The sequence below is a fragment of the Saimiri boliviensis genome, chromosome 17, assembly GCF_048565385.1.
Source record: "Saimiri boliviensis isolate mSaiBol1 chromosome 17, mSaiBol1.pri, whole genome shotgun sequence".
Taxonomy (NCBI): domain Eukaryota; kingdom Metazoa; phylum Chordata; class Mammalia; order Primates; family Cebidae; genus Saimiri; species Saimiri boliviensis.
The window spans coordinates 18,499,861-18,525,401 of NC_133465.1; the positions used below are offsets into that span (position 1 = coordinate 18,499,861).

At 50.4% G+C, this 25,541-nt stretch overlaps 1 protein-coding gene across 3 annotated transcripts in view; it reads right to left on the reverse strand.

Annotated features, from left to right (window-relative positions):
* TOM1L2 (target of myb1 like 2 membrane trafficking protein) overlaps window positions 1-25,541 on the reverse strand; it is a 123,308-nt gene that overhangs the window by 12,927 nt on the left and 84,840 nt on the right. For all 3 annotated transcript variants that reach the window (XM_010339931.3, XM_010339932.3, XM_003929302.4), the window contains exons 5-12: window positions 24,140-24,274; window positions 22,219-22,377; window positions 19,201-19,317; window positions 9,129-9,262; window positions 6,550-6,598; window positions 5,978-6,101; window positions 2,864-2,981; window positions 1,620-1,695 (exon numbers count right to left, since the gene is read on the reverse strand). In XM_010339931.3, coding sequence (XP_010338233.1) covers window positions 1,620-1,695; window positions 2,864-2,981; window positions 5,978-6,101; window positions 6,550-6,598; window positions 9,129-9,262; window positions 19,201-19,317; window positions 22,219-22,377; window positions 24,140-24,274 — 912 coding nt within the window. The remainder of the gene's footprint in view (window positions 1-1,619; window positions 1,696-2,863; window positions 2,982-5,977; window positions 6,102-6,549; window positions 6,599-9,128; window positions 9,263-19,200; window positions 19,318-22,218; window positions 22,378-24,139; window positions 24,275-25,541) is intronic.

Sequence of the window (25,541 nt, forward strand, 5' to 3'; positions counted from 1 at the left end):
ACCGAGATTGCACCACTGCACTCCAGCCTAGGTGACAGAGTGAGACTCCATCTCAAAAAAAAAAAAGCAATCTGTCTACCACTGGGTGGAAAACCTGCTGGATTCATCAGGACCTTTGAAAACAGGGAGCTAGTCCAGCCACACATGCCATGTGTGAAGGGCGAGAAGTCACTTACATCTCCCGGGCTCAGACCCAGGCCTCGGCACTGATAACACCAGGGGTGCAGCAGGACACATCCTGGCATGGACAAGGCAGGCCTTGGAGCCAGAGTGAGGGACAAATGAGGTCTGCCTGACAGGGGCACAGGACTGTTCCCAAACCAAGCCAGGGTTGGCCAGGAGGAGGGGAGGTCCTCACCAGGCAGTATGCTGGTAGGCCCCTAGCTGGGCTCTCTAATGCCCTCCCTGGGGCAGGCAGGAGGACATTCTAAGTAATGGGAGAATCCGAGCCATGAGCACTGCATTGATTTTGGGTGTCCTAGTCTCATCAGGTGGCACTGCCCACTCCTGTGGAAAGGCAGGGCACTGAGAACCCAAGGCGGCCAGCTGGTTCTTCTGCGCCCCCTGGTGACTAGTGCAGAGGGATGCATGCCCTCAGCTCCAGCAGGTGGGAGCCAGCGTGGATGAAGGAGTCCCTTCCCTCACGCAGGAGCATCCCCTGGAAACCAGCACTGCTGCCTGCCTGGGCCCATTTGGACAGGGGCTTCAGAAGTCTAAAAAAAATTGGTACCCAGGAAGCAAACAGCCCTTTGCAAACCTCCCTGTCCAGTAGACAGATGATCACTGCCCTCTCTAGCCCAGCCAGGGGACCCAGAGAGGAGTTCCAGCTGTTGCTGGCAGCTATTCCAAGGGCTCTCCTCCTCCCTGCCCCTGCAAACAGACATGCATCCATACACATTTCTTAGTTAGGCAAAAAGAGAAAAATCTCATGAGAAGCATTAAGACATACATCTCTTCCCCTTTAGTAATCTGAAATTGTACAGAAAGCATGGGGCGCCCAAATACGTACCATTCTCTCCACGTCACTGTGCTGTACCCCTGCACCGTCACAAAACACCCTCCTAGCCACCACCCAACCGCACCAGCTCCTCAAACAAACCCTGGCCCTCGAGTGCCTTCTAATGGAGTTGGTACTGCTCTGCCAGCCCAGCAACAAATGACCATCAGAGATGTGGCTCGGGCCACCCTGTCCTTCCCTGCTCAGTCCATGGTTTTATCAGAGCACTGAGAACCCGGGGGCACTGTGGCAGGTGACCATAGGAGACCTGCCCCTGGAGAACTTGGGGCCACCGTGGTAGGAAGAGCAGGGGTTCTGGAGTCGGACACTCCTAGGATCAGACCCCCCGCTTGCTGTCTGCTCTCTGGGTACCCCTTAGCCCATCTCCTACCTCCCCAGGACTGTTTCCTCTTGGATGCATTGGAAAGCTCATGTGTGGCATCATCTCACAGGGTGAGGTGAAGACTCAATGAAGTACTACCTGGGCTCTACAGGTCTCTCCCCCAGGGTGTCCCTGCCCCTGTGCAAGCTAGCTTTTGCTGAATTACCCAGCCAACTTTACCAAACCACCTGACTTTCCTTCCAGAAGACTCCAGGCAGAAAAACAGGGTTAAAGACCTACCCCTTCTGAGCTCTGTTTTCGACTGTCTAGTGCAGAAGCAAGCCCTCCGACAGCCTGTGGATCCTCATAGGTTACCCTGGAGAGGAAGCAGCAGCAGCAGAGTTAGTTTACCCCCAGTGGTCATGGAGGGATGGGGCAGTGGCCTGTAATTGCCTCTATCTTATGGTACTTCCTCAGATGTCCTTGGAAAAACATTTCCTGAGACCTTGGCATTGAGCAGGGGCTAAGGGCTCATGCTGTCTCCCTGCAGTAGAGGCTAGGAGGCCTGGGTCCTAGCTCGGCCTGAGCCACCAGTCTCCTCTGCGATCTCAGGTTTTGTGCACCTCAATATCCCTCTCTTGAGTAACAATACTGGGCATCTCTGAAGCTCAATGACAGGGTGTTCAAAGTGCCCTAATACTCCTCAGAGGGAAGACGAGATAAAGGCAAAGTAACATTAATTCTTACTTTATAAGCAGCAGCCTCAGTGGCATTTGACAGGGAGGGTGGTCTCTGGGACCCTGGACAGTCACTGACTATGGGAGGTCTTCCTCCACTCCCTGACTCCTTTAGCTGTATCTGTTTTACAAGCAACTTTTGCTGGTGAAGGGTACATGGAACCTTGGCTTTCTGGTTACCCTGCTGAGTTCCAAGCAGGACTCAGGGTGCTGAGTGCATCAAGATGCTGGATTACTGGGAAACGCGGGAAGAAGTGTGTCTCACCTGCCTTTAGGCTAAGCAGAAAGCTCAAAACATGTACAGTGCCTTCCTGAGATGTAGGGGATTATCTGCTTTGGAATCAACTCCTTGAATTCCAGATGGCTCATCCTAGCCAGAGCTGCTCTCAGAGGATTCTCTGCCCTGACCACTTATTTTAGTCAGGACAATCTTGCTGTAAGGAAGGGGTTCACCCTGCATGGCTACACCCTCCTGCTTTCGAGCTTCTCCTGTGGATGAGGGGCCAGGCGGGGTGGTGTCTGCTGCAGCAGCAGCATGGGGAGGAAAGAGAAAAGCTGTCTCTTACAGCTGACAGGAGAAATCACACTCCAATCAACCCCAAGGGCAGGAGAGTGTGTGTGGGGTGGGGGTGGGCAGTTGGTGTTTATTCAATATCTGCATTTAATGCCAAGTCCTTACAGCCATGCTTTAAAGTTCCTGGCAGTCCTGGAGATGGTAAATAAAGGCCTTTTTGTGCTGGCCTGTGACCAGGCATGGGTCAATCCCCCCAATGTCTTTAGAGAGCCACTAGAAGGGGCCCCACATACGTCTTACGCTGCTCGGCCAAGGAGTTTCCTCTCGTCTGGGCAAACATGTCAAAGCCGTCACAGGGGTTACATTGCTGGAGTGAACTGAGGGTGCCACTGACGCTCTCTGTCCCCAAGTCTGTGGCAACAAAACAAATGGGTGGCAGATGAGAACAAAATGTGGATTGTAGATTTGATGGAGGGTCCCCAAATTAGGGCACCAGCCAGGTGAGTTTAGGTTCCACGGCAGGGGGTGGGGGGAAGGACTTCCCTTGGTACTCCCAATGTACACGTGCCGGAGGAGCCAGGGTGGGCCAGATAGGGGTCAGGACAGCCACTGCCCCCAAACTACTAAAGGAGGAGAAAGAGTCCTAATGAAAGGGAAATTGCTGGGGTGACAAGGGAGGGACTGGCTCCAGTGCACCTGTAGATTTTCCGTAATGCCCTTCTCAGATAGGCTCCTCATGAACTCAGTCACAACGTCAAGGACCTGGGACACCAATTTATTCAGCAAATATTTCTGAGGCACCCAACATGCTCAGAGCTAGATCTCAAGTAGACCAAATTAAATCTGATATGGTTCTCAGCTTCAAGAAGTTCAGAGTAGGCAAGAGACAAGCCACAGAAGTGCTTGGCTTGAGATGTCAGGAAAGACTCAAAACCAACACCACAGTGGGTCTGTAAAGATGAGTGGGAGGATGCTGGGGGAGAAGGGGAAAGGCAGATACAAAGGCACAGGGTTTGGAGGCCAGGGCGTGTGAAGTGAACAGTACTCACAGGAAGAGATCTGTGGAGGAAGTGGCTGGTAATACCCCAAATGCCAGGTAAAGGAGTGGGTGGGAAGACACTAGACTTTTTTTTTTTTTTTTTTTTTGAGACAGAGTCTCACTCTGTGCCCAGGCTGGCATGCGGTGGCTCGATCTTGGCTCACTGCAACCACCAACTCCCTGGTTCAAGTGATTCTCCTGCCTCAGCCTCCCGAGTACCTGGGATTATAGGCACGTGTCACCACTATCAGTTGATTTTTGTATTTTTCATAGAGACAGGGTTTTACCATGTTGGCCAGGATGGTCTCAATCTCCTGACCCCATGATCCTCTCGCCTCCACCTCCCTAAGTGCTCAGATTACAGCTGCAAGCCACTGTGCTCAGCATTTTTTTTTTTTTTTTTAAGAGACAGAGTCTTACTCTCTTGGTGCAATTATGGCTCACCGTAGCCTTGACCTCCCAGGTTCAAGCGATCACACCACCTCGGCCTCTCAGGTAGCTAGGACTACAGTGTGTGCCACCATGCCCAGCCATTTTAAAATTATTTTGTATAGACAAGGTCTCATTTTGTTGCCCAGGCCGGTCTCAAACACCTGGCCTCAAGTGATCTTCCCACTCCTGCCTCCCAAAGTGATGGGATTGCAGGTGTGAGCCACCACCCCAGTGGACATTACACCTTTTTTTTTTTTTTTTTTTTTTTTTGAGACAGGGTCTCACCCTGTATGCCTAGGCTGGAGTGCAGCAACATGATCTCAGCTCACTGCAACTTGACCTTCTGGGCTCAGGAGATTCTCCTACCACAGTCTCCTAAGTAGCTGGGACTATAGGTGTGTGCCACCACTCCCAGCTAATTTTTTGTAGTTTTAGTAGAGACAAGGTTTTGCTATGTTGCTCAGGCTGGTCTTGAACTCTTGGACTCAAGCAATCCACCCGTCTTGGTTTCCCAGAGTGCTGGGATTACGGATGTGAGCCACCATGCCTGGCCTACTAGATGTTTTTTTTAAGAAAGGAGGTAGCAGAATCCAATTTGAATTTTAAGTATTAAATCTGGCAGTCATATATGCTGGACTGACTGAAGGCAGAGACATCTGTTCCGATACAGAAATAGTGGCTACAAATATATGAAATATTGAGAAGCTAGAATTACAGCAACTGATAGCCACTAGAAGTTTAGCTCAAGTTAAATGAAAGGAAGGCAGACAGAGAAATATTTTAAAAAATGAAACCGAAAAGCAAGACAGAAGAATTTTGAGGGCCATGCTTCTTAATGATTTCAATGTTATAATTTCATTTATTATAAATTGGTGTCATCAATTTTAACTAATGTGCTAGGGTCATATATACACTTTGAAGGTACAAACTAAATGAACTGTGGAAAAGCTTCTTTTAAGTTCCAGACAATGGACTGCTTTAGGCTGATGGACAGTTCAAGGAGAGCAATATGTCAGTGCTGCTACCTCCTGTTTCCAAGCCTTCTGCAGATATCGCCAATCAATCACAGACTTCTAAGTACTGATGTGGCTTCAGCATTCTCCTCAAACCGGTGTTCCAAGAAGCCAATGAGCTGAAACCTATCTGCCCTCCTTGACCAAGTTAATATTGATTTTTTTTTTTTTTAGATGGAGTCATCGCCCAGGCTGGAGTGTAATGGTGTGATCTCAGCTCACTGCAACCCCTGCCTCCCTGGTTTAGGCAATTCTCTTGCTTCAGCCTCCTGAGTAGCTGAGACTACAGGTGCCCGCCACCATGTCTGGCTAATTTTTTTGGTATTCTTAGTAAAGACAGGGTTTCGCCATGTTGGCCAGGATGGTCTCCAACTCCTGACCTCAAGTGATCCACCCACCTTGGCCTCCCAAAGTTCTGGGATTATGCCCCCGGCCTTGACCTAATTAATATTGAAAAGGAAATCACTTCAATCACAGGGAATGTTCTATATAAAACATGGCAGGTAGGCGGGGCGTGGTGGCTCACGCCTGTAATCCCAGCACATTGGGAGGCCGAGGCGGGCAGATCACAAGGTCAAGAGATCGAGACCATCCTGACCAACATGGTGAAATGCTCTCTCTACCAAAAAGTACAAAAATTAGCTGGGCGTGGTGGCGCACGACTGTAGTCCCAGCTACTCGGGAGGCTGAGGCAGGAGAACTGCTTGAACCTGGGAGGTGGAGACTGCAGGGAGCTGAGATTGCGCCACTGCACTCCAGCCTGGCGCCTGGCGATAGAGCAAGACTCTGTCTCAAAAAAAAAAAGAAAAAAGGCAGGTGCCCTTTCTTTAAAAAGCAAATGACTTCCAATTCCTTGGAATTTCCCCTGTCCCTAGTGGCAGGTAGTAGGTAGGTAGGTCCTTTTGTCCCTGTGAGACACTCACCCAAGCCTGCAAGCTGGGAGGAGAGGGAAGATGGGGGTGCTGTGTTCCCCACCATGGGGCTCACCACGGCTGGAGACCCTGGCCCCAGGTCTATTAAGTTGTCTTCCGTCACTTCATTCAGGACCTGTCAGAACGTGAGATTGGCCATGAGCCCCAGAGCCCTGGAGTCAGGCTCTGAAGTAGAAGCTAGCGAGGCAACTGCGCAGGGTTCTGAGAGGAAAGGCATGAACGCTGCTCCAGCACTGAAGCAAGGCCCCCTTCCCCACCCGCCTTCAGGGTCCATGGTGGGTCTCGATGTCAGTGAGCCTTGCCCACTGCCTCCTCTCCCTCCCCACTAAAAGGAGGGGTTGCTGAGTGATTGTCCTGGGAGCTGCAGACTTAGGGCTCCCTTGCCACCCTTCCATCAGGGGTGCCTGCTAGCTCTGCCCTAGTATCCCATCAACCAGAGCTTGCTCTTCAATTTCCCAAATATTTTAACCCCAGTTAGAAAAACTGGAGGTCTCTCCAGCCTCCAAAATGTGGAGGGGCAGGTCTGGCCCCAGGAGATGGGAGAATTCTGAAGGAATACTTACTCCATTACTGGCATTTTGAACTGATCGGCCAGACCTGTATCGTTCGAACCTAACGGGGAAAGGGGAAGCAGAAGTAAGAAGAAAGGACACCTGTGATCCGGCCCTGTGGAGTGCTCACTAGTCCTATGAAGAGTCCCTGGAACCAAGACCAGCCAGTCCCACTTGGGGGCTAGGGAGTGAAACCATAACATCAACTCTGCTATGGCTTCCTCTGTGTGGGGCTCCCCCTGGGGGGATCAGCCTCTCACCCAGCACCTGAGTGGTCATCAGAAAGGGGTGGTGGCCCATCTTGAGTGTCCCCAGCCTCTCCTCACACACCCTGAGCTCAGAGAGCTCCTCTTGTCCCTGGAGGGAGGGTGGCTTAGCCACTTTACCTTGGAGCTCTCAAATGTACAACGGCAGGCAGTAGCTGCAGATTCCTATTTCATAGGGCTGTGTTGAGGAGCAACCAGCTAGTGTACCTAACCTGCTCCCAACTCAACCTCTGGGGAAAGGGGGCAGGGCAGGCATAGGGTGGCACCAGGAGGAGGAAGGCAGGCGCATGGCCCTGCTATGGTGGGGAGGTGGGGGGGCGGGGATGCTTGCCAGTAGCTGCTGTGGAGAGGCCTGGGCCAATCACTGAAGGGCTGCTAGGAGGGTGAAACGAGTCTCCTCTGCACCCAGTCAGGCAGTGCAGGGGGCCTTGGCTTTAAGCCACTGTCGAAGGCCAGGTCATCCTTCTACCAGGTGGGGAACAGAAGAGTAGTTATGAAGTGTGTGTTGCGGTGGGGCAGAGTAGATTATGTTCCGTTTGTATTTTAAAACTCCAAATGCCACGGGCAGCGGTAACGAAGAGACTTTTTCCAGCTGGAGCCTTAGACACCCAGCTTTAGTGAGTTAAGCTGCTCCACATTTGTCTCCCAACTTGCTGGGGTCAGCGTCTGGTGACAAGGGATCCCTAGAAGGAATGATCTGGGTAGGCGGTGAGTGTCTACTTGGGTTTTAAGAAAGACTTGTGTGTATCTTCAAGGTTTTGTGTAAGGAAAAAAGAGAAAAAAAAAAGAGAGAAAAGATAAGAAAGACTTGTGTGATTTTTTCAACAGTGGTCTATAAGGAGAACAGGAATATTAATACATCTGAGACAATTTTAATCCTGGAGTACCTTTCCCACACTCATCTTCAAAGAGCAATGAGTATCATCAAAGACACTCCAACCAGGACAGCACCTCCAGCCACCAGCCCCAGGCTTTGCCTCTGAATTCTTCGTAATGCTGGGACTGGGGACTCTTGGGTGAAAATGCCCACACTAGTTAGCTCCTGTTATGCTTTCTAGCAGGGCTTAAACAGGTTTAACAGGTTAAACCCAACCCCATTTACCATGAAGAACTGAAACCACGTGGCAAGACAAAGGGGCCTAGGGCTGGGAGTCAAGTCCCCTCACATGTGTTCCTATTCTCCAACTGATGCACAGGGGTGGGGGGGTGCAGTCCTGGGGACCCCCACATACTTACTGCAGAGGCTTCTTCACCTGTCAGACAGGCACAGAGCCATTGGTGTGTACTTCCATAGTCAAAAGCTGAGACAAGGCCCAAGACCGTGACAACCACAACAAACCACCCTTTAGGCCCCCAAAGGGTAATGCAAATGCAAGCATCTGTCCCACTGACCCTAACTGATGCCAGATGCTTGTCCTCCTGATGAAGCCAGCAGTAGGCTGTGAGTCAGCTGGTGCGGCAGAGGGGACCATGACCTCAAGTCTGCAGGGGACTCAAGCCACTGTCCTGTCCTCTCAGGCCTCATCTCTAAGAGGAAAAGGTTGGTCCTCTCTGGTCCTGATGCTGAGTCCTTCGTGAAAGGCCAGTGTGCTCCCATCAAGTGATGAGATGGGAACTGTGCTTACATTATTCCTCCTATTTAAAACGAGGTCTAAGTAAGACATTCTGGACTTTGTCCTGAGGGAAGGCTTTGGAAATGAAAAAGAATTTGCAGGTTTGTTACCTCAGGCCCAAAAACGATGTGGCTGCAGAAAGAACTGAAATGAATGTGTGCGCGCGCTTCCCTGAGCAGCAGCTTTCCGGCACTCACGCCCGCCTGCTTCCCCTGAATGCTCTAGATAACACTGACATTTGCAGAGGGAAAAGCTTTTTTTTTTTTCTTTTCTTTTTCTTTTTTTTTTTTAAGATGGGAAAGAGGAAATCCTTTTTCTTAGTAGAGATTTTTCTTCCCCTTTAATCCTTTTCAAATTCAAAGGATCATCAAAGGAGCAGGTGCAGAAGCTCTGGGGCCCAGAGCCCCCCAAGTCCTACCCCTCCCTGGGGCTGGGGTGGCGGGGCAGTGGGGAAAGGCAGAACAGCCTGAGGCTTACAAAGGGCAGAGCCTAATTCTGCACGTCAACTTCCTGCTGCTTCTGCTGCACGGTTCCCAGGAGGACAAGACGCATTTTCCCTGTCAGCCAGGAACAAATTAGCATCTCTGATGAGTATTTTCCAACTCTAATCTCTCTCTCTCTCCCTCTCTTTCCTTTGTTTATGAAAGAAATCCCTCTGTTATGGCAACAACTTTTCAAGGGGAAAAAAAAAAAAAAGAACTCCAGCTCCCACCTCTCATATCGAAGGAAAACGTTGTTGAGGTCATCGTTCACATGCAGCAGCTCCTCCGTGACCTCCTCGTTGGACACGCGAGAGATGAGCTCCACGATGCGCTGCTGCATGGCCCGGCAGGTCCTGTTCAGCTCCTAGGGAACACACGCACCTCTGGGTAGCCTGCTGGGTGCGCTTTTTGTCACATTCTATTTCCTTTGAAAAAATTTGTACTGATTCTTAAAAGTCACAAAAGGAGTACATGCTTGTTCATAAAACCAGACACGTGCCACATTCAAAGTAGAATTTCCGTCTTCACCGCCTGCTCCTTCTTCTCAGAGGAAACAAATACTTTTTCAGCCAACACCCAGACAGACATACTGCTGTATGTATATAAGTACATGCTTATACAAGTTATTTTAAAATATTAAAATGTGATTCTTTGCAGCTTGCTTTTTCTCAACAAAATATTCCAGACACTGTACCCCATTACTTGGTGCAGACTGGCTCGTTCCTTCGTGTGTGTTTCATAATGTGTCTTGCCATTCTTCTATTGTTGGGCATTTAGCTTGTGGTTCCTCTTTCTTTGGCCTGCCCAAATAAGGCAGCAATGAACACCTGTACACACACATGCACATGCACTTGGGCAAGACTTCCATAGGATGAGTTCAGAAAGGAAATTTCCAGGTGAAAGGGTATGGTCGTTTATAACATTAATTGGTAATAGTAAAAGGCCCTCCAAAAAGATGACACCAGTTTACTTACACTCTCAGCAACAGCAGGAGTATATTTTATGACTAGGTATATTTTATGATTAGGTCTATTTTGGTGGCTTGTCTGCCACTTTGCTGAGGTCTCAGAAGCCCAGGCAGCTCCCTGGCTGGCCAAAAGAGGACATTCACACACCCCCAGTTGCCAGCGGAACCCCCTCTACCCTTAGAAGCAAATCCCCCTGAAGACAGAACCTTGGCACTTTACGGCCCGGCTTCCACGAGCCTTCCCTGTTCCAGAACAGCAGCAGCCTTACTGATGCTCTTGCTCAAACTTGCTTATAGAGCTCCCTCAATACCCACCAGACTCCTTGTCATCTCGATGCCAGGCTGAGGATGCAACAGAGGAGGGAGCTGGCAACCCTGCCAGGCTGGCCCCCAAGCATCCCTGACTACAGGAACTGCCTGTGACCAAAGCTTCAAGTCCTAGTGCACCATACAGGGTTAAAGCAGAGGGAGATACTATCCCTAGCTACCTGGGCACCGGAGGGTGCCAGTGAGTTAAGGGGGTAAGACGTGAAGAATAAGTCTCTCCTTCTCGCACTTCAGCCTCAAAGCAACTTCATTTTGAAACCATTTCTGGTAGAAGTAACTGATTTATTCACAAGAGACATGGCAATCTTTCTTTAGTTCCTCATACTGTCTCATAATCCGGCTAGCTTGGCTAGAGGGTCGTCCTTCCTACCACATCATAAACTCTTGAGGGGGGTGTTGCCATTTAACCATCCAAGGATGCCCTCAAGCCCTGCGCTGAGCCACACACAGTGAAAAAGCCCAGTAATCATCTGCTGAGCACATCACCGAGATGGTCAGTCAAGCCAAGTGGGGAATCAAAGGTATCCCTCTTGCAGGTCCCCGGTATCCTGCAACACAGCACCCACACAGGGGCTGGGCTTCTTATCTGCCTCCCCCTCTAGACTGAAGCTCTTTGAGGACAGAGAAGGCGTTTCACTGGTACGTGGTTCATGTCTGACACATGGGAGGCACTTCCCAAATACTTCTGGGAGAATTAACTAATGACCCTAAAGTATTCTGAGGCTGGGCGCAGTGGCTCACACCTGTAATCCCTGCACTTTGGGAAGCCGAAGCAGGTGGATCACTTGAAGTCAGGAGTCTGAGACCGGCCTGGCCAACATGGTGAAACCCCATCTCTATAAAAAAATATAAAAATTATCTGGGCACAGTGGTGTACACCTGTAATCCCAGCTACTCAGGAGGCTGAGGTGGGAGAATTGCTTGAACCTGGGAGGCAGAGGCTACAGTGAGCCAAGATCGCACTGCTGCACTCCAGCCTGGGCAACAGAGTGAGACCCTGTCTCCAAAAAATAAAAAATAAAAATATTCTGAACTCTTGGTCCCCCCAAACCACCAGCTCAGTTATCCACATACGCTCAGTCTTCTCAGCACTCTTCACTCAGAGAATCGGGAATTCTCGTTCATTCAAGTTCTAATTTTCCCTCTCTAGGACTCATTCCAGGCCCCACTGAACCAGCACTAAGCACTTAGAAACATACAGATAAGTGCGAGAATCAATAAGAAGAGGTGAATACTGGATCTTAATTCCAGAGGACACTAATATCCAGTAAAGAGAAAACTTCAGAAAATGCCCACTGTCTTCCATTGTGAAGGGCTCATGTCCCCAGGTCAGACAGGAGAGGGACACTCACGAAGCTGCCTGGGCCTCGGAGCCTGCCAGATCTGGTCTGGATTGCCAGGCAATAATGGCCACAGGCGCCAATGGACACTCACAGGTCAAAACCCAGTCACCACCGGGACAATTACCATGCACAGAAAAACCAACAATGCAGGGGAAACACCAATTACAGAATGAAACCTGCTTAGGAGTGATGCTGAAAACCAAGCCAGGCCCCTAACATTAAAACAAACAAAAACGAAATAAAAATGTCCAAACTTATGAAAGAAGCAATCATATTGGATCATGCAAAGGATTCCAACAGCCAGGACTGAAGTAAACAATGTAAAATAATCACAGTATTTCTAATAGATTGTTAAAACGCAGTGAGCATCTGTTCAGGGCTGACAGGGGGCACAGATTTAGGTTAACTTCAACAGACCATCCTCCCCTGCTTCCTAAAGGAAAAAAGGATACTTGGCCAACACTTGGGCAGCATATTTACCTCGCACATTGGAAGAAGCACCAGAGGGAGACCTGGCCAAAGACTGCATGATGGAAAAGCGAGGCTGGGCAGCAGGGCAGAGAAAAGAGGTCAAACTTCTGCCTCTCTGCGCTGCCATAGACTGTTCCAGGCCACTGTGCATGTCTCCTCCCCAGGGACGCGCACGTGCCAGCACACGAGGATGGAGCCAGGCACTGCTGAGCTCCTCCTTGCTCCAGCCCTCCAGGTGTCTGCGGAAAATCTCTGATGAGCAAAAGGATCTCGAGGCCCAGCTCAGGACCTATCTCCTCCAGCAAACGGGCCCAGTTCAAGGAAGTGTGGCCTCTGTTTGGGGCTTGAGGCCTAGCAGCAAGCGCTGGCTGCCCTTGGTTGGGGAGGGAGAAGGAAAAGAGTTTGTCACTTCCCATCCACACTGCAGGCCTATTGCAAGGCATAGGACCTGCAAGCCAGGGGAGTGTGGGAGCATGCTGTGGAAACAGATCCAAGTTACCCTCCAGAAGACTGGGGCATCAGCACCTAAGGCCCACAGGCCATCTTCAAACACGCCTCAGACTTTCCAGGACATAGGTGTCCTCAGGCGCTTGCCACACTGCTCAAGGGCTCCTGAGAAGTTGATCCTCTGCCTGCAATGTCCCTTATTTCCTTTTCCATTGAACAAACGCTTACTCATCCTTCAAGGCCTCAAGGTGTTTCCCCACCCCAGTATTTTGTCATAAAAATTTTCAAACATACAGAAAACTAAGAATTTTACGGTGGACAGACACCATATGCTTACCACCTAGATTGTACCATGAACATTTTACAGTGGCAGCTTTAACACATACTTCCCATTTATTCATCTTCCTGTCCACATACAGTGTTTGCTGGGGATCCCCCTCCACCCCACCCTCAATACTCCCACAGCATTCAACACACTCTAGTCTGTCATCAGAGCCCCTCTAGGAAACCCTCCAGCAAGGCGTGACCAGACCCCACCTGCACTCCACACAGCAGAAGCCCCAAAACAAAGAGTAGGCCTCAAGGGTGGTTCACTGGATTCAGAGGAGAACCAAACCAGATTCCTCAGTAGACTGCAGGAAATGTCTCAGAAAGATGGCGACAAATACTCTAAGTACTGGAGGCCTGAAAGAAGAGAGCAGGGGTTCCTATCAGTCTCCCCATAGGAGCCCTAGTGTGGGCCAGGCGCGGTGGCTCAAGCCTGTAATCCCAGCACTTTGGGAGGCCGAGGCGGGTGGATCATGAGGTCGAGAGATCGAGACCATCCTGGTCAACATGGTGAAACCCGGTCTCTACTAAAAATACAAAAAAAAATCAGCTGGGCATGGTGGCGCGAGCCTGTAATCCCAGCTACTCAGGAGGCTGAGGCAGGAGAATTGCCTGAACCCAGGAGGCGGAGGTTGCAGTGAGCCGAGATTGCGCCATTGCACTCCAGCCTGGGTAACAAGAGCGAAACTCCGTCTCAAAAACAAAAACAAAAACAAAAACAAAAACAAAACAAAACAAAACAAAACAAAAATAGAGCCCTAGTGTGGGGACCAAGCTGCAGGCAGCAAACAGCTGTGACTGGATACACTCTCCAAGTCTCCAGTCTTCTCCAGGACTGCTTCTCCCTGTGTAAAATAAGGGGGTTGCTTCTGCAGAGGGCCACTGGCGTGCTGCAGTGGCCTCCATGGCACGGGGCTGAGGCAGCTGGGGCTGCTCTGCTTTTCTCAGTTTTAAACACTGCCATTCACTGTAGAATTCTATTTGTGGAGGAAAACGTTCCATTATTGATTGATTGATTGATTGGGATGGAATCTTGCTTTGTCGCCTAGGCTGGAGTGCATTGGTGTGATCTCAGCTCACTGCAATCTCCACCTCCCAGATCCAAGCAATTCTCCTGCCTCAGCCTCCCAAGTAGTTGGGATTACAGGCACCCACCATCATGCCTAGCTAATTTTTGTATTTTTAGTACAGACGGCATTTTGCCATGTTGGCCAGGCCAGTCTCGAACTCCTGACCTCAAGTGATCCACCTGCCTTGGCCTCCCAAAGAGCTGGGATTACAGGTGTAAGTCACTGTGCTTGGCCTCCATTACTTAAAAAAAAAAAAATTTGGAAGGTGTTAGATGATTTCTGAGGCTCTAACATTGTGACCTTGGCTTGAAGGAAGAATGAGCCCAAGGGGTTCATCAACAGTGATCTCATCAACAGTCAGCACCAGGAACATCTGCTCTGGCCTTGTGTTTGCTGCCTCTTTCCCCCGAGCCTACCCACTGGGGTGGTGGGTTAGATAGCTCCCAACCCAACAGGCAGGGCCTTCATGCTCCAATCCTCAAGGAACATCTGGATGACTTTCCAAAGAGCTCCGCTGAAAACAGCCTCAGAGACTATGGCCTGGGGCCTCCACAACGGAGATTTCCAGGGGTCTCTGCGCAGAGAAAACTTTACCATCTCTTGGCTTCAGTCTTTTACATCTGTCTCAAAAAGGAAGAAAACACTGTGTGCAGTGGCTCACACCTGTAATCTCAGCACTTTGGGAGGCTGAGGCAGATGGATCACCTGAGGTCAGGAGTTCAAGACCAGCCTGGCCAACATGGTGAAACCTGCCTCTACAAAAATACAAAAATTAGCCAGACATGATGGCAGGTGCCTATAATCCCGGTTACTCGGGAGGCTAAGGCAGGAGAATCACTTGAACCTGGGAGGAGGAGTTTGCAGTGAACTGAGATAATGGCATTGTGCTCCAGCCTGGGTGACAAAGCGAGACTCCTTCTCAAAAAAAAAAAAAAAAAAAGGAAAAAGAAAAAAAAAAAGCGATAGAAAGTGAGAGGAGGGCCAGATGTTAAGATTTTTGCTACCACAGTGCCAGCTGGCTCCCTGCATGGCCTCTGTGGTGTCATCACAGCCAGACCCCCAGCGGGCTCATCTGGGAGATATTCTCCTGCTTCCTCCACCTCCAAATCACTCAGAGTAATTTTCATTGGGCCTAAGACACCCGAGAGTCTACTGCTTGCTGAGGTCACCCTTTCCATGTGCAACAGCTAGGACAGGAGATTCCTAAATGTTGACGATGTCAGCTTTGCCCTTCTCCTATTTCTGATCCTCAAAAGAGGGAAGAACAGCTGGTCACTTGCACAAAAGCCCTCCATCTATCAGAACACCTCAGTAAATATCCTCTCTTTTCTACCTAATTAATCTCAATGCCTTTATCTTTTCTTCAAGGGACATTCTCATCCCTACCTCACACAACAGTCTTTTAATCATCTTTATGGGTTTCCTCTGAGCCCTCCACAAGTTTGAAGGAACATGGAATAAGGTCCTGAAGATCTGTTTTCTGTTGCTGCAAAGACGGGAGGGAGAAGAAAGTCTTTATTGATAAGAAAGGGGAATCATGAAGCTAAACACGTAGAATAGAGTATATTTCTCTAGAGAAAATGGCCTTGGCCGTTCTGTTTTTGTTGAAATGAGATGCAAGAAGCAAGAGGAGATACGCCATCTGCTACTTGGAGAAACAAGGAGGAGGCCTCTGTTATTATCTGATGCTGATGAATGGCCACAGAAGAATATATATTTTTGGCATCATTGTATTAATTAAAAGTTATTCATTGAAGACAAAGCTCAAAAGGCTAAATTGGGAGAGACGGAGGGCACTGGTTGACAGAATCACAATCTTTAAAGATCCCAGAAAGCTGAACTCAGGCTTTCTGCAGCTAAGGGCATGCACTTTAGCAGGGACAGATGCAGCATTTGAATTTTGGCCCAGGCCTAAGGGTCCTTGCATAGGATGATGAAGATAGGCTTAACTGCCACACTAGAAGGTGACATAGCAGGGTTTTCAGCTGATGAAAGTTCTCCATCTTACAATGTCTGCCTCCTGTGAAGAACTGCCTGTCCCTCTCCATGGTGGGCTGCCAACTGCCACATTTGTTTCATATGGAGACTGGGCAGTGGGTGGGGCTTATAGCAATCTTCAAATGCTTAAGGATCTATCCATGTGAAAGAAGAATTAGCCTTGTTCTGTTGTCTAAGAAGACAGACCAGGATCAAAGTTACAGGGAGCCAGACTTTAGATCAATGTGTGAAAGGGTTTTCTAACAATAGTCATAAAACCTAGGATTTGTGAGGCCTTGCCTAAGCCCAGCCCTGCAACAGGCACCGCCCAGGTGCAAGTGATTACTCCAATCTAGAGAGGAGAAGGGGACCTGGAGAGGGCTGGTGACTTGCCTGGCATCACCCAGCTATCAGTGGGAGGACAAGGATGGGAAGGCATTAATTCACAGGCGTGTGCAATTTGTAAGCCTGCTGTGCTGCTGCCTGAAGTCTAACCAAGATGTCCATTTGAAAGCAAGTGGGCTGCTGTGAATAGACTGTCACTGGGGATGTGCAGAAAGACCCAGTGGACAAGATGCTGTGGAAGATATCTGAACACAGGTATAGAGCTGGACCAGCTTCCTGGAATCTCTCTCCCAACTCAAGAGTGTGGATATTTTGACACATGGCTCAAGAGGAGGAGTTGCTGTGCTCACTCTGGGCACCCTGCCTTCCTTCTCCTCAGGGGCTCCAGCTATGCTGACAGCATAGGGTGCTAGAGTGGCCTCAGCCTCTCCTCAAATACCAGCCACATACCATGAGCCCGCAGGCAAATAGCTCACACTGCCAAGTTTCCCTGCTGCTCTTGCTGCACTGTGGGAAGCTATACCCAAAAGTGCTTTGTGATGCACAGGAGGCAACTGGGACATAACCTTCCCACAGTTATGATCATCCTGGGGCTGACACCACCAATTACTTCTCTTCCTATTCCCTCCACCTCCTACCCCAGCAATTTATACTTGAACTGCGAGCAGCTTCTATTGGTGGGAACATCTGGGTTGTTCGTTTCCATGGCCCAGCCAGCACTCTCAGCTCTGCAATTCTCTGCCCCAAGCACTCTGGCTGCCCTCCAGCTTGATGGAGGGTCCTGGGGACACATTCTGATCCCAGCACCTTCCAAGCAGACGGTGGTATTTCTCCACATGGAAGGCTGGTGGTTCACTGTGGCTCTGACCCCTGGGAGACCCTGCCTGCTGGCTTCTTACTGCCAGGGGAAGAAGGGGAGGGAAGATGTCAGGGATGGCGGAGGCGTGCAGCCAACCAGCCAGGAGGGCTGTGTCTATTCACGATTGTTCACAGTGCTGCCCAGCTCCTGAATCTCCTATGCTAGAAGGACAGCCTCCCACTGGCACCCAGAGTCATTCTTTTTCTGTTTGATTTATAAGATAGCAGTGAGGGCTGGGAGGCTTGGAGTTGGAACAAAACAGAGGGAAAGAAAACGTCATGGGAAGCAACCTATTTTTGAAAACTGTGAGCTGACGCCAGGAGATTAGGTTCTGTTTATCTTGGCTGATGGGCTTGTTTTTTTTTCTTAAAAAAAAAAAAAAAAAAAAAAAAACCAAAAAAACAACCCAAACCCCCTTCTCCCCACAACACAAGAAGTATTCCTGCTGTCTGGGTCTGCTCTAGCTGTCTGGAAGCATCTTGGCTTTGTTTAACACACCCCCTGCTGCCAGGAACGCAGCTCTATCCAGAGCAAATCCCCCATGTCAGCAGGAATTCCGACGCTGACACAGCACAAAGCTGCCTCCAGAGGCCCTTTCAGTTTCTGGACTGACCTCGGAATCCTGTGCATCTGGGTAACGCCTGGCAGAACCTTCCTGCAGGCTGGGAATGGAGGCCAATGACAATGCATTCAAGGGAAGCCAGGTCCCCTGGAGTGTGGCACATATTCAGCTGGACCTGCAAAGCTGAGGCAAGCCTGGTCTGATGCAGGTGTGTCAGGAGTGAGGTCTGGGAACTAGAGAGAGGGCAGTCAGGGCTCCTCACTGGGGCTGGGCCAAGGGTACTTGTCTGGCTTCAAGAGCAGGCTGGTGTAGTTACATAGAGACAAGTTATTTCCCAGTTTGTTTCCTGCAAAAAGCCACAAGCTCCTCCACAGCAGGAACCACAGCTCATGCACCTCTGTGCCCAAAGCACTGTGCTCTGTATTAGGCCTGGAACAGCTCTTTCCCCACCCTCACCTCCATAAGAGTCAATGGCTTTGGAGTAGGAAGGGGGCACAACAAGCAGCAGCTTGGGGCCAGGACAAGGCCTTCACAGGCGGGAAGCATGTGCCAGCGGCAGGGTAGGTGGTGTAACACTTGGGGACCAAGACTGACAACTGAGGGCCGGACAAAAATGACAGTGTCAGCAGCAGCAGCAGGTGCATCATAAGACACTCATGCCAGGTCGCCAAGTCAGTCTGGCTCCTGACCTGCTCCCTCAAGCATCTTGCCTCCCGTTGAAAAGTGTGGGGGCCCTTGCAGTTCACAGCATCATTTTTGCACCCTCCAGAAGGTCACTACTTCTCAGGGAAGTACCACTGTCATTTTCTGCAAATGCGAGGATCATCTGAGGCTGGGTGTGGTGGAGATCTGAGCACTGGCTCTGGACCTGGCTGCCCCGGAAAACAGGCCCGAGGTGGAGGCCTTGACCTTGGTCTCAGGGGTAGACTGCAGGCTGCCCGCTCCTGGACCCCTTTCTGCCATGCCCCCAGATCTGTGGGGTGTCCAGAGGCGGGGAGGCCAGTTTGCAATGGGAAACCACAATATCAGAAACACCCAGACTGGGAATCCTCAATATTAGGGAAAGAAGAGGAACATCACACATCATCTGTCTCAGGACACCTTGGGTTGAGGCGCCACTAGAAGGGCTCCTTATGCACAGTCGAGTTTGAATATGCCCTCCTGCAGATGTGACGCTGAGGGATCAAAATACAAAACAGTACAAGCCCAGCTACATTTAAAATAAACATACACAAAGTCAGAAGGAAAATACATCAAAACACCTACAGTGGTTATTTATGGATGCTTGGGTCAAAGAAAGTTAGTATTTTCTTCTCTGTACTTTTCTTTTCTTTCTGTGGGCATGTCTTCTACAACGGGCACTTTATAATCAGGAAAAAAATGTTACTAAGGAAAATAAAGAGAGACAGTGGCCCTGGCCTCTGCCTGTCCGTGGCAAAGTGAGTCTGAGTGTGCGCCCACATGGACTATCAACAACAGGGCCACTGGACCCGTCCCGCCTCGCCACTGTGTCCCTGGGTGGGATCCTGCGACAGCGTACAGTGGGGAGCTGCCACAGCAGGCCCCTGCTCCACGCTCAGGCCAAGTGTTTCTGCAAGATGACTCACCTGCAGCAGCTCCAGATCAGATGAATCCTCCTGTCCAGGGACCATTTCTGTTAACATCTCAGACATGACTTTTGTGTTTCCGCGAACGACATCCAGTTCACTCCGCAGCCTGGCAATCTGGTGAGGGCCACGAGGAAGGAAAGGTCACTCAGAGTCAGCCTGCACCTGCAATATCAGAATCAGCTTGTTCCTAGGCTAGTGACAATCCCTCTCACTGGGAGATCTGGGTCGCCCTTCTGAGTGCACGCTGCAGAGGCCACCTTCTCATCTCCCTCCAGCCTGCCTGTCAGCTCCGAGAGAGCAGAATGGGCCCTGCCACCCAACAATCTGTTGTGGTGCCTCTCTGACTGCGACACGAAAGCAGTACCATATAGCGAAGAGCTCCGTGTCAGAGTGCACCAAGCTGGCTCTCTGTCTCCACTCTCCCACCACGGGAACTTGAGTAGAAGCTGAACCTCTCAGGGCCTGCATTCCTGCTCTTTAAAATCCAAGTTCAGGAGGGCAGGAGCCCTGAGATCCCTTCAGAGTTGAGATCCTATTCTACGAAGCTCTGAGTTATAGACTCTGCCCCAAGGAATTTTACATCTAAACACTACAATCCTCTGAAAGGTTGGGCAGTGACAGCAGCACCTTTCTGCAGTGGCAAGAATGAGAGAAGAACAGAAGACCACAGGGGAGACACCTTCCACACCCACCTCCCTACTTGGTACCACAGCCCATCCATCAGCGCTCCCAAAGCCTGGACTCGGGCCAGGAGCCTGAGGCTCCTTTCCAGCAACAGACATCGTATTCCTTCTCCCCTTGCCCCTCCACTCCCTCAACCCCCTTGAAGCATCTGCGGAGACCACAGGGTCCTTCCTTGCCCACAGTGAGGTATCATAGAAGAATCTGCATAGAAGCGCCTATTGGTCCCATCACTCAGTGACAAGAGACTAATTCAGGCTGGATGGAAGTAAAGAACTGCACAGGACACTGGAGGGAGCCCTGGAAAACTCAGCAGCAACATCCAGAGCCAGACCTGAGCCTCTCTGAGCCTTAGTTTCCTCACCTACAGAAAGGTGGCACTAACACCACACCTCACCAGGCTGCTGTGAGGTTCCCATGCGGCGCCCAGCATGCAGGTGCACTCTCTACACATGTACGGCCCTTGTTCCTGCTCAAATGTCCAGAGAGAGGAGCTGTAATGTTGTTCTTCCTGCACTGTGACCCAGCCCAAGTGACAGCTCCTCTCCTCAGTGAAGCCTTTTCTGACTCTCCCCGCCCCATCCTGAGGTAGAAGCAACCGCTCCCACCTCTTCCAGTAGTGGAGGGTCCCACTCGCTGTGCTGCCCTCCACTACTGCAGCTGTAGCAGCCTCTGCTGTAGGGGTGGGCTCTCTTAGCAGACCCTTAGCTCCTTAAGGCAGGAACTCAGCTGGGTTGAGCTTTATACCCTCAGCGCAGAGACGGACAGGAGACCACAATCAGTGGTCAATTAGGGAGATGGTCTGCGTCCCAAGAGGCTCTTGTCAGCCTCTGGCTCTGCCTGGTGGATGATCCAGGGGTTTTCTTCAAAGTCTTGGTAAAAGAGGTTTCTGGCTAGGAAGGCCCAGGAAGGTTATGGGTAGCCACCTCGTGGGCTCTAAAGCCCTGGGTCCTCTTGGCCGGGCTGGGTGCTGAGCTGCCTATCTCTGCTTGCACTCTGCTCCCCCAGGGGCAACAGGCCTCAGGGCTCCTGTGCTACCTGTGTCCAGAACCTCCAGACCCAGCATATTCTGGCTACTAGGAGGGCCTTCCCGAGCACCTCCCACACCGTGAGTCAGTGAAGGGGCTCAGGAACTGTCCAACTTCAAACATTTTCTGCCTTCCCTCAGAGCCGAAAGGGCAAAGTTCTGCCCATAGGAGCAGGGCTAAGAGCCGGAGACCTTCCTCCCCGCAGCACTTGGATGGCTACCATAAGGACCTCTTCCGTCTGCCTGTCAAGCCCATAGCTGCCTGGTGGGGTAACAGATCACTTGTTCTACTAATGGGAGACTGAGTTAAATGTCCTGACAAGCCTACAGTGAGCGGCAGAGCGGCGGCTCACATCAGGCTCTGGGGGCTTCAAGTTCACTGCTACTTTCACCATACTCCCGGCTCAGAGTTAGCAGGGAAGTGAGAGGAGCGCAACACAGCACTGCCATCCCTGCACACACAGTGCTTGACCCGTCGGCCTCAACGCGGTTCCATAGTCATGACATTGTCGCAAATAGTAAATGAGGATTATTAAATATAAACATTGGAGAGTTGTTTTTCTTTCCCAAGTCTGACCAATTCTCAAGTTGTAACTCATTGAAATTCTATGGATTCTTCTAAAGAGCACTCCCCAATTCATCTGAAAAATCCAGCGTGGGGTTAAAACTGCATTAGCTTATCAGGAAGTAACCCAAGAAGATAAGAGTGTTTGGGATAAAAGCAGGCTTCTTGTGCTTCAGGAGGGCCTCCCTGATCAGGTCACAGGCCTCTGATGGCTGACATCTTTTACAGGACAGATCGAAGCCTCTGTGTGACAGACAAGCCTGTCACAACTCCGCTGCACTTCTATGCTTTTGGCCTCACTTTCTGCCATGGTTTCCGCCCAGATCTGGGCCCTACATATGCGCTCGCTCTCCAATCAAGCCACCTGCTGCTCCGAGAGCCCTGCGCCTCTGCACCTCTGCCTTGCAATGTCACTGCTGAGCATGTGGTCTCACCTGACAAAGCCCCACTCCTGTGTCAGGACCCTCTGCATGTCAGGTCCCTGGTGCCTCCCAGGCACCACTCAACCCTAGGCTCAAAACTCGGAGCCCTTGGTTCTGCTTCCTGCCGACAAGATTCAGGCCTGAACACACTCCATCATGATGGCCTCAGCATCTGTCTCCCCTGGGGACTAAGCCCTTCCATCTCTGTGTCCCCGACACCCAGCACAATGCCTGGCTTGGGGGGCCTTCATAAGTGTCTCCTGGAAAGATGAATAAGAATAGTCAGCTGGCTTGCCTATGGCCCCAAAGTGTACACGTACCTGTTCTGAATTGGCTGTGATGGGGCCAGTCACACTCAGAGCCGGGGCCTGCGGTGCGGAGTAGGGAGCAGGAGGTGGCGAGGAATAGGAACCAGCACTTGTCCTCTGCTGTGACTGGGACCTGGGCATGGTCGCGGCTGGATCCACTTCAGGGACGCTCTGGCACAACAACAACAAAGTCCTCTGTTTTGGGCTGCCTGCACAGCTGGGCCTGGTACCTACCCTACCCCATGCGGCACTTCTCCAGAGCTGCCTGCGCAAGGCTCAAGGTTCTGCTCCACTGCTGCCCGGGTGAGGCTCATGGAGCCCCGCTGAGCCCAGGCTCTCCATCTGGGAAGTAGGGCTGCCACTGGCTCCTCCCTCTACTTACCTCTCAAGCAGTGTGTGGCAGACAATGAAAGCAACTCCAGCCAGGCGTGGTGGCTCATGCCTGTAATCCCAGCACTTTGGGAGGCTGAGGTGGGTGGATCACAAGGTCAGGAGTTTAAGAACAGCCTGACAAAAATAGTGAAACTCTGTCTCTACTAAAAATACAAAAATTAGCATAGTGGCACATGCCTGTAATCCCAGCTACTCAGGAGGCTGAGGCAGGACAATCACTTGAACCCAGGAGGTGGAAGTTGCAGTGAGCCGAGATCAGGCCACTGCACTCCAGCCTGGGCAACACAGTGAGACTCCATCTCAAAAAAAAAAAAAAAAAGAAAGAAAAAAGAAAGCAACTCCAAAAGGCAGCACCAAGAGTGCTCTGTGAGCCCTCTGATAATGGTTCCTATTATTAAGACCACCTCAGGATGGAGTGAAGGGAGGGCAGTTATTCAGTTTTGCTAATCACAAATCTTTACTTGGTACCGTAAGAACTACTTTTTTGGCCTTTACAAGGAGACTAATATAAATAGTAATTATGCAATTTACCAAATGTTTTCATAATTATAGGAACAACAACACTGTTCTCTGTCATTATTAGAAGAGTGAAGCAGGTTATGTTGATTTCACACAGCACAGTGCATGGTCTGGAGGGATCATGATGAGAACAGGCTCTGGAAAGGGCAGTCCTTCATGCTTGCCCTTTGGGCATCTCAGATGACTTCTCGCTAATGTATTAAGTCGTGTTCCTACAAGAGACGTGCAAAGGTGTGCTATTCTTCTCAGAGATGGACAATGGGGGCAGGCAAGGTGATGTGTACTGGGATGAAGTGCCTCTCCCAGACCTGGCGCTTTCCTGGCTCTCACCCAGGCTAGGAGCGAAGCTGATTCCCAGCCAGTAGAGGGACTGGCTTCCATGCGAAGCCATGAGTGGCATGACCTACATGCTTTTAATCCTGATGTGCTAAGCTGCCCCCTCCATGGTGCTCAAAGCTGTTGGTACTGCAAAAGCTTTGGTGGGAGGCCCCTAAAGGGACCTTCCCAGGGCTTTGATCCTAAGGCTGGTGGAATGCAGGGATGTCTGAATTGATGCTGAATGCTCATAGCTCAAAATAAATTTTAGATCCATTTGACTTGGTACAATTGAAAAAAACAGCTCCTTTTTGCCCCAAGAGTGACGTCAAGCTCTCTGTATGCTCTGAGGTGCTATGGTGCTCTGAGGGGCAACAGGATTCCTATGTCAGATTCTAGGGGCCTCTGAAAAGCAGGTGCTAATGACCCTCACAGGATGGCCCCGCCCAAGTAGCCATTTCCATGAAAACTCTGAACTGATCCCTCTATTATATTCTTCCGCAGACACTGTTGCCACTTAATCACCAGTCAACCAGCTGTCTCACTCCTGCATGCCCCTTGTTATTAAAAAGGAATGCCCCCGAGCTTTAAGAAAGCATGATGACAAGCTGAATAATTCAAAGGCAGCAGCAGAAGGGTGGTTGCAGCAGCTTGGCTCACCCGTTCTGCAGTAGGTCTTTCTAGAAAGCACCAGCTGGAAGCTTACCCGCTGTGGTGTGTGTATGGGAGACAGGGCATCCAAGTCTGCCATGGGAAATTCAATCCCTTTCCTCTTCAGCTCCTCGTATATGTGCACAACACCGGTGAGGTCAGGACTGCTTCGAAAGGCATCAGCCCATGCCTGGGAAAACAGAAGGCCTGTTAGGAAGCATTTCTCAAGAGATGCCATGGTACCTGAAAATCCAAAGTGGCCCACGTCCTCTCCCTGAGACCAATGCTCTCCTATTTGCAAATGCAAATTGCATTGGCTCAACCTATTCTGTTCCTCTCCTCCTGCAACTGCTGCCACGCACGACACAGCTGGTGAAACCCTGGCTTTCAGTGGTGCTGCTGAGCGTGAACAAAAACACGAAACTTAATTTAGCATGTATTTCCTTGGAGAAGAGACCGAGAAATAACACCTATGCACTGTGGTGCATCCTAAAAAGCAGGCATTTCCCTAATGGCGAGGAAATCAATTGCTGAGACTGTTTAGCTGCAGGGAGTGGAAGGTGCAGCCTTGTCCCCTCAGTAGGATACCTGCCCTCTGTGCAGGAACACCTCTGCCCTGAGAGCTTCTACTGGTCGAGTTGGGAACTGGGGACAAATTGAGCAGAAAGGAAAGGAGAAATTGATGTGTGACATGAAATAAAGGCTAACTACAGGTTTCCTTGGATCAGAGACAACTGATGCTGAGCTTGTCTAGCCGAGCTCTGTCTAGTTCCGCTGCCGGCAGGGGAGATGACTGTGGCTCAAGGGAAGAAGAGCCCACTGGGAGCCAGACCCAGGCCAGACTGGGGAGCTCACCCCAAGGGCTTCCACTTCCAGACCCAAGCTTCTTCCATGATGTCTGCGGCCGAAAATGTCGGCACACGTGTGCCCAATCGAAAAATCCAATGAAAAGCATGATCACTAGATTCCCTTCAGTGAAAACACATCACAGACAGGAAAGAACAAAAATTCAAGTAGATTATCATTTCTGTTAACTGGTGAAACTTAAACATTTTTTTAAAAATATGTTCTTTGGAAGTCTCAGGCTGTATCAAAAAAAGAATATCCAAAGGGCTCCCTAGAAATGGCCCTTCCCATGCGGTCCATTCACCATACGTACCCAGAGGAGGAGGCAGAGCCTTCTGTGCCCATGACTCTGTTACCAAGTCTGTCATTGTCACAGCATTTAACTGCCCCCTCACTCTAGCAATGAGTTACAACCAATCCCGAGGCAGCCACAGAAACTCTATCTCTAACCAACAGACCCATTCGAAGTTAAAAGGTCAGTTTCCAAAAACCCTTCTTAATTATGACCGAGGCGTCTCACTTACGGAACAGTACTGTCAGCCTGGCTTTCCCTGACACACTTATTTAATTTGCATGCTCAGGGATTTAAAGCTACTGGATCAGGTCAGCCC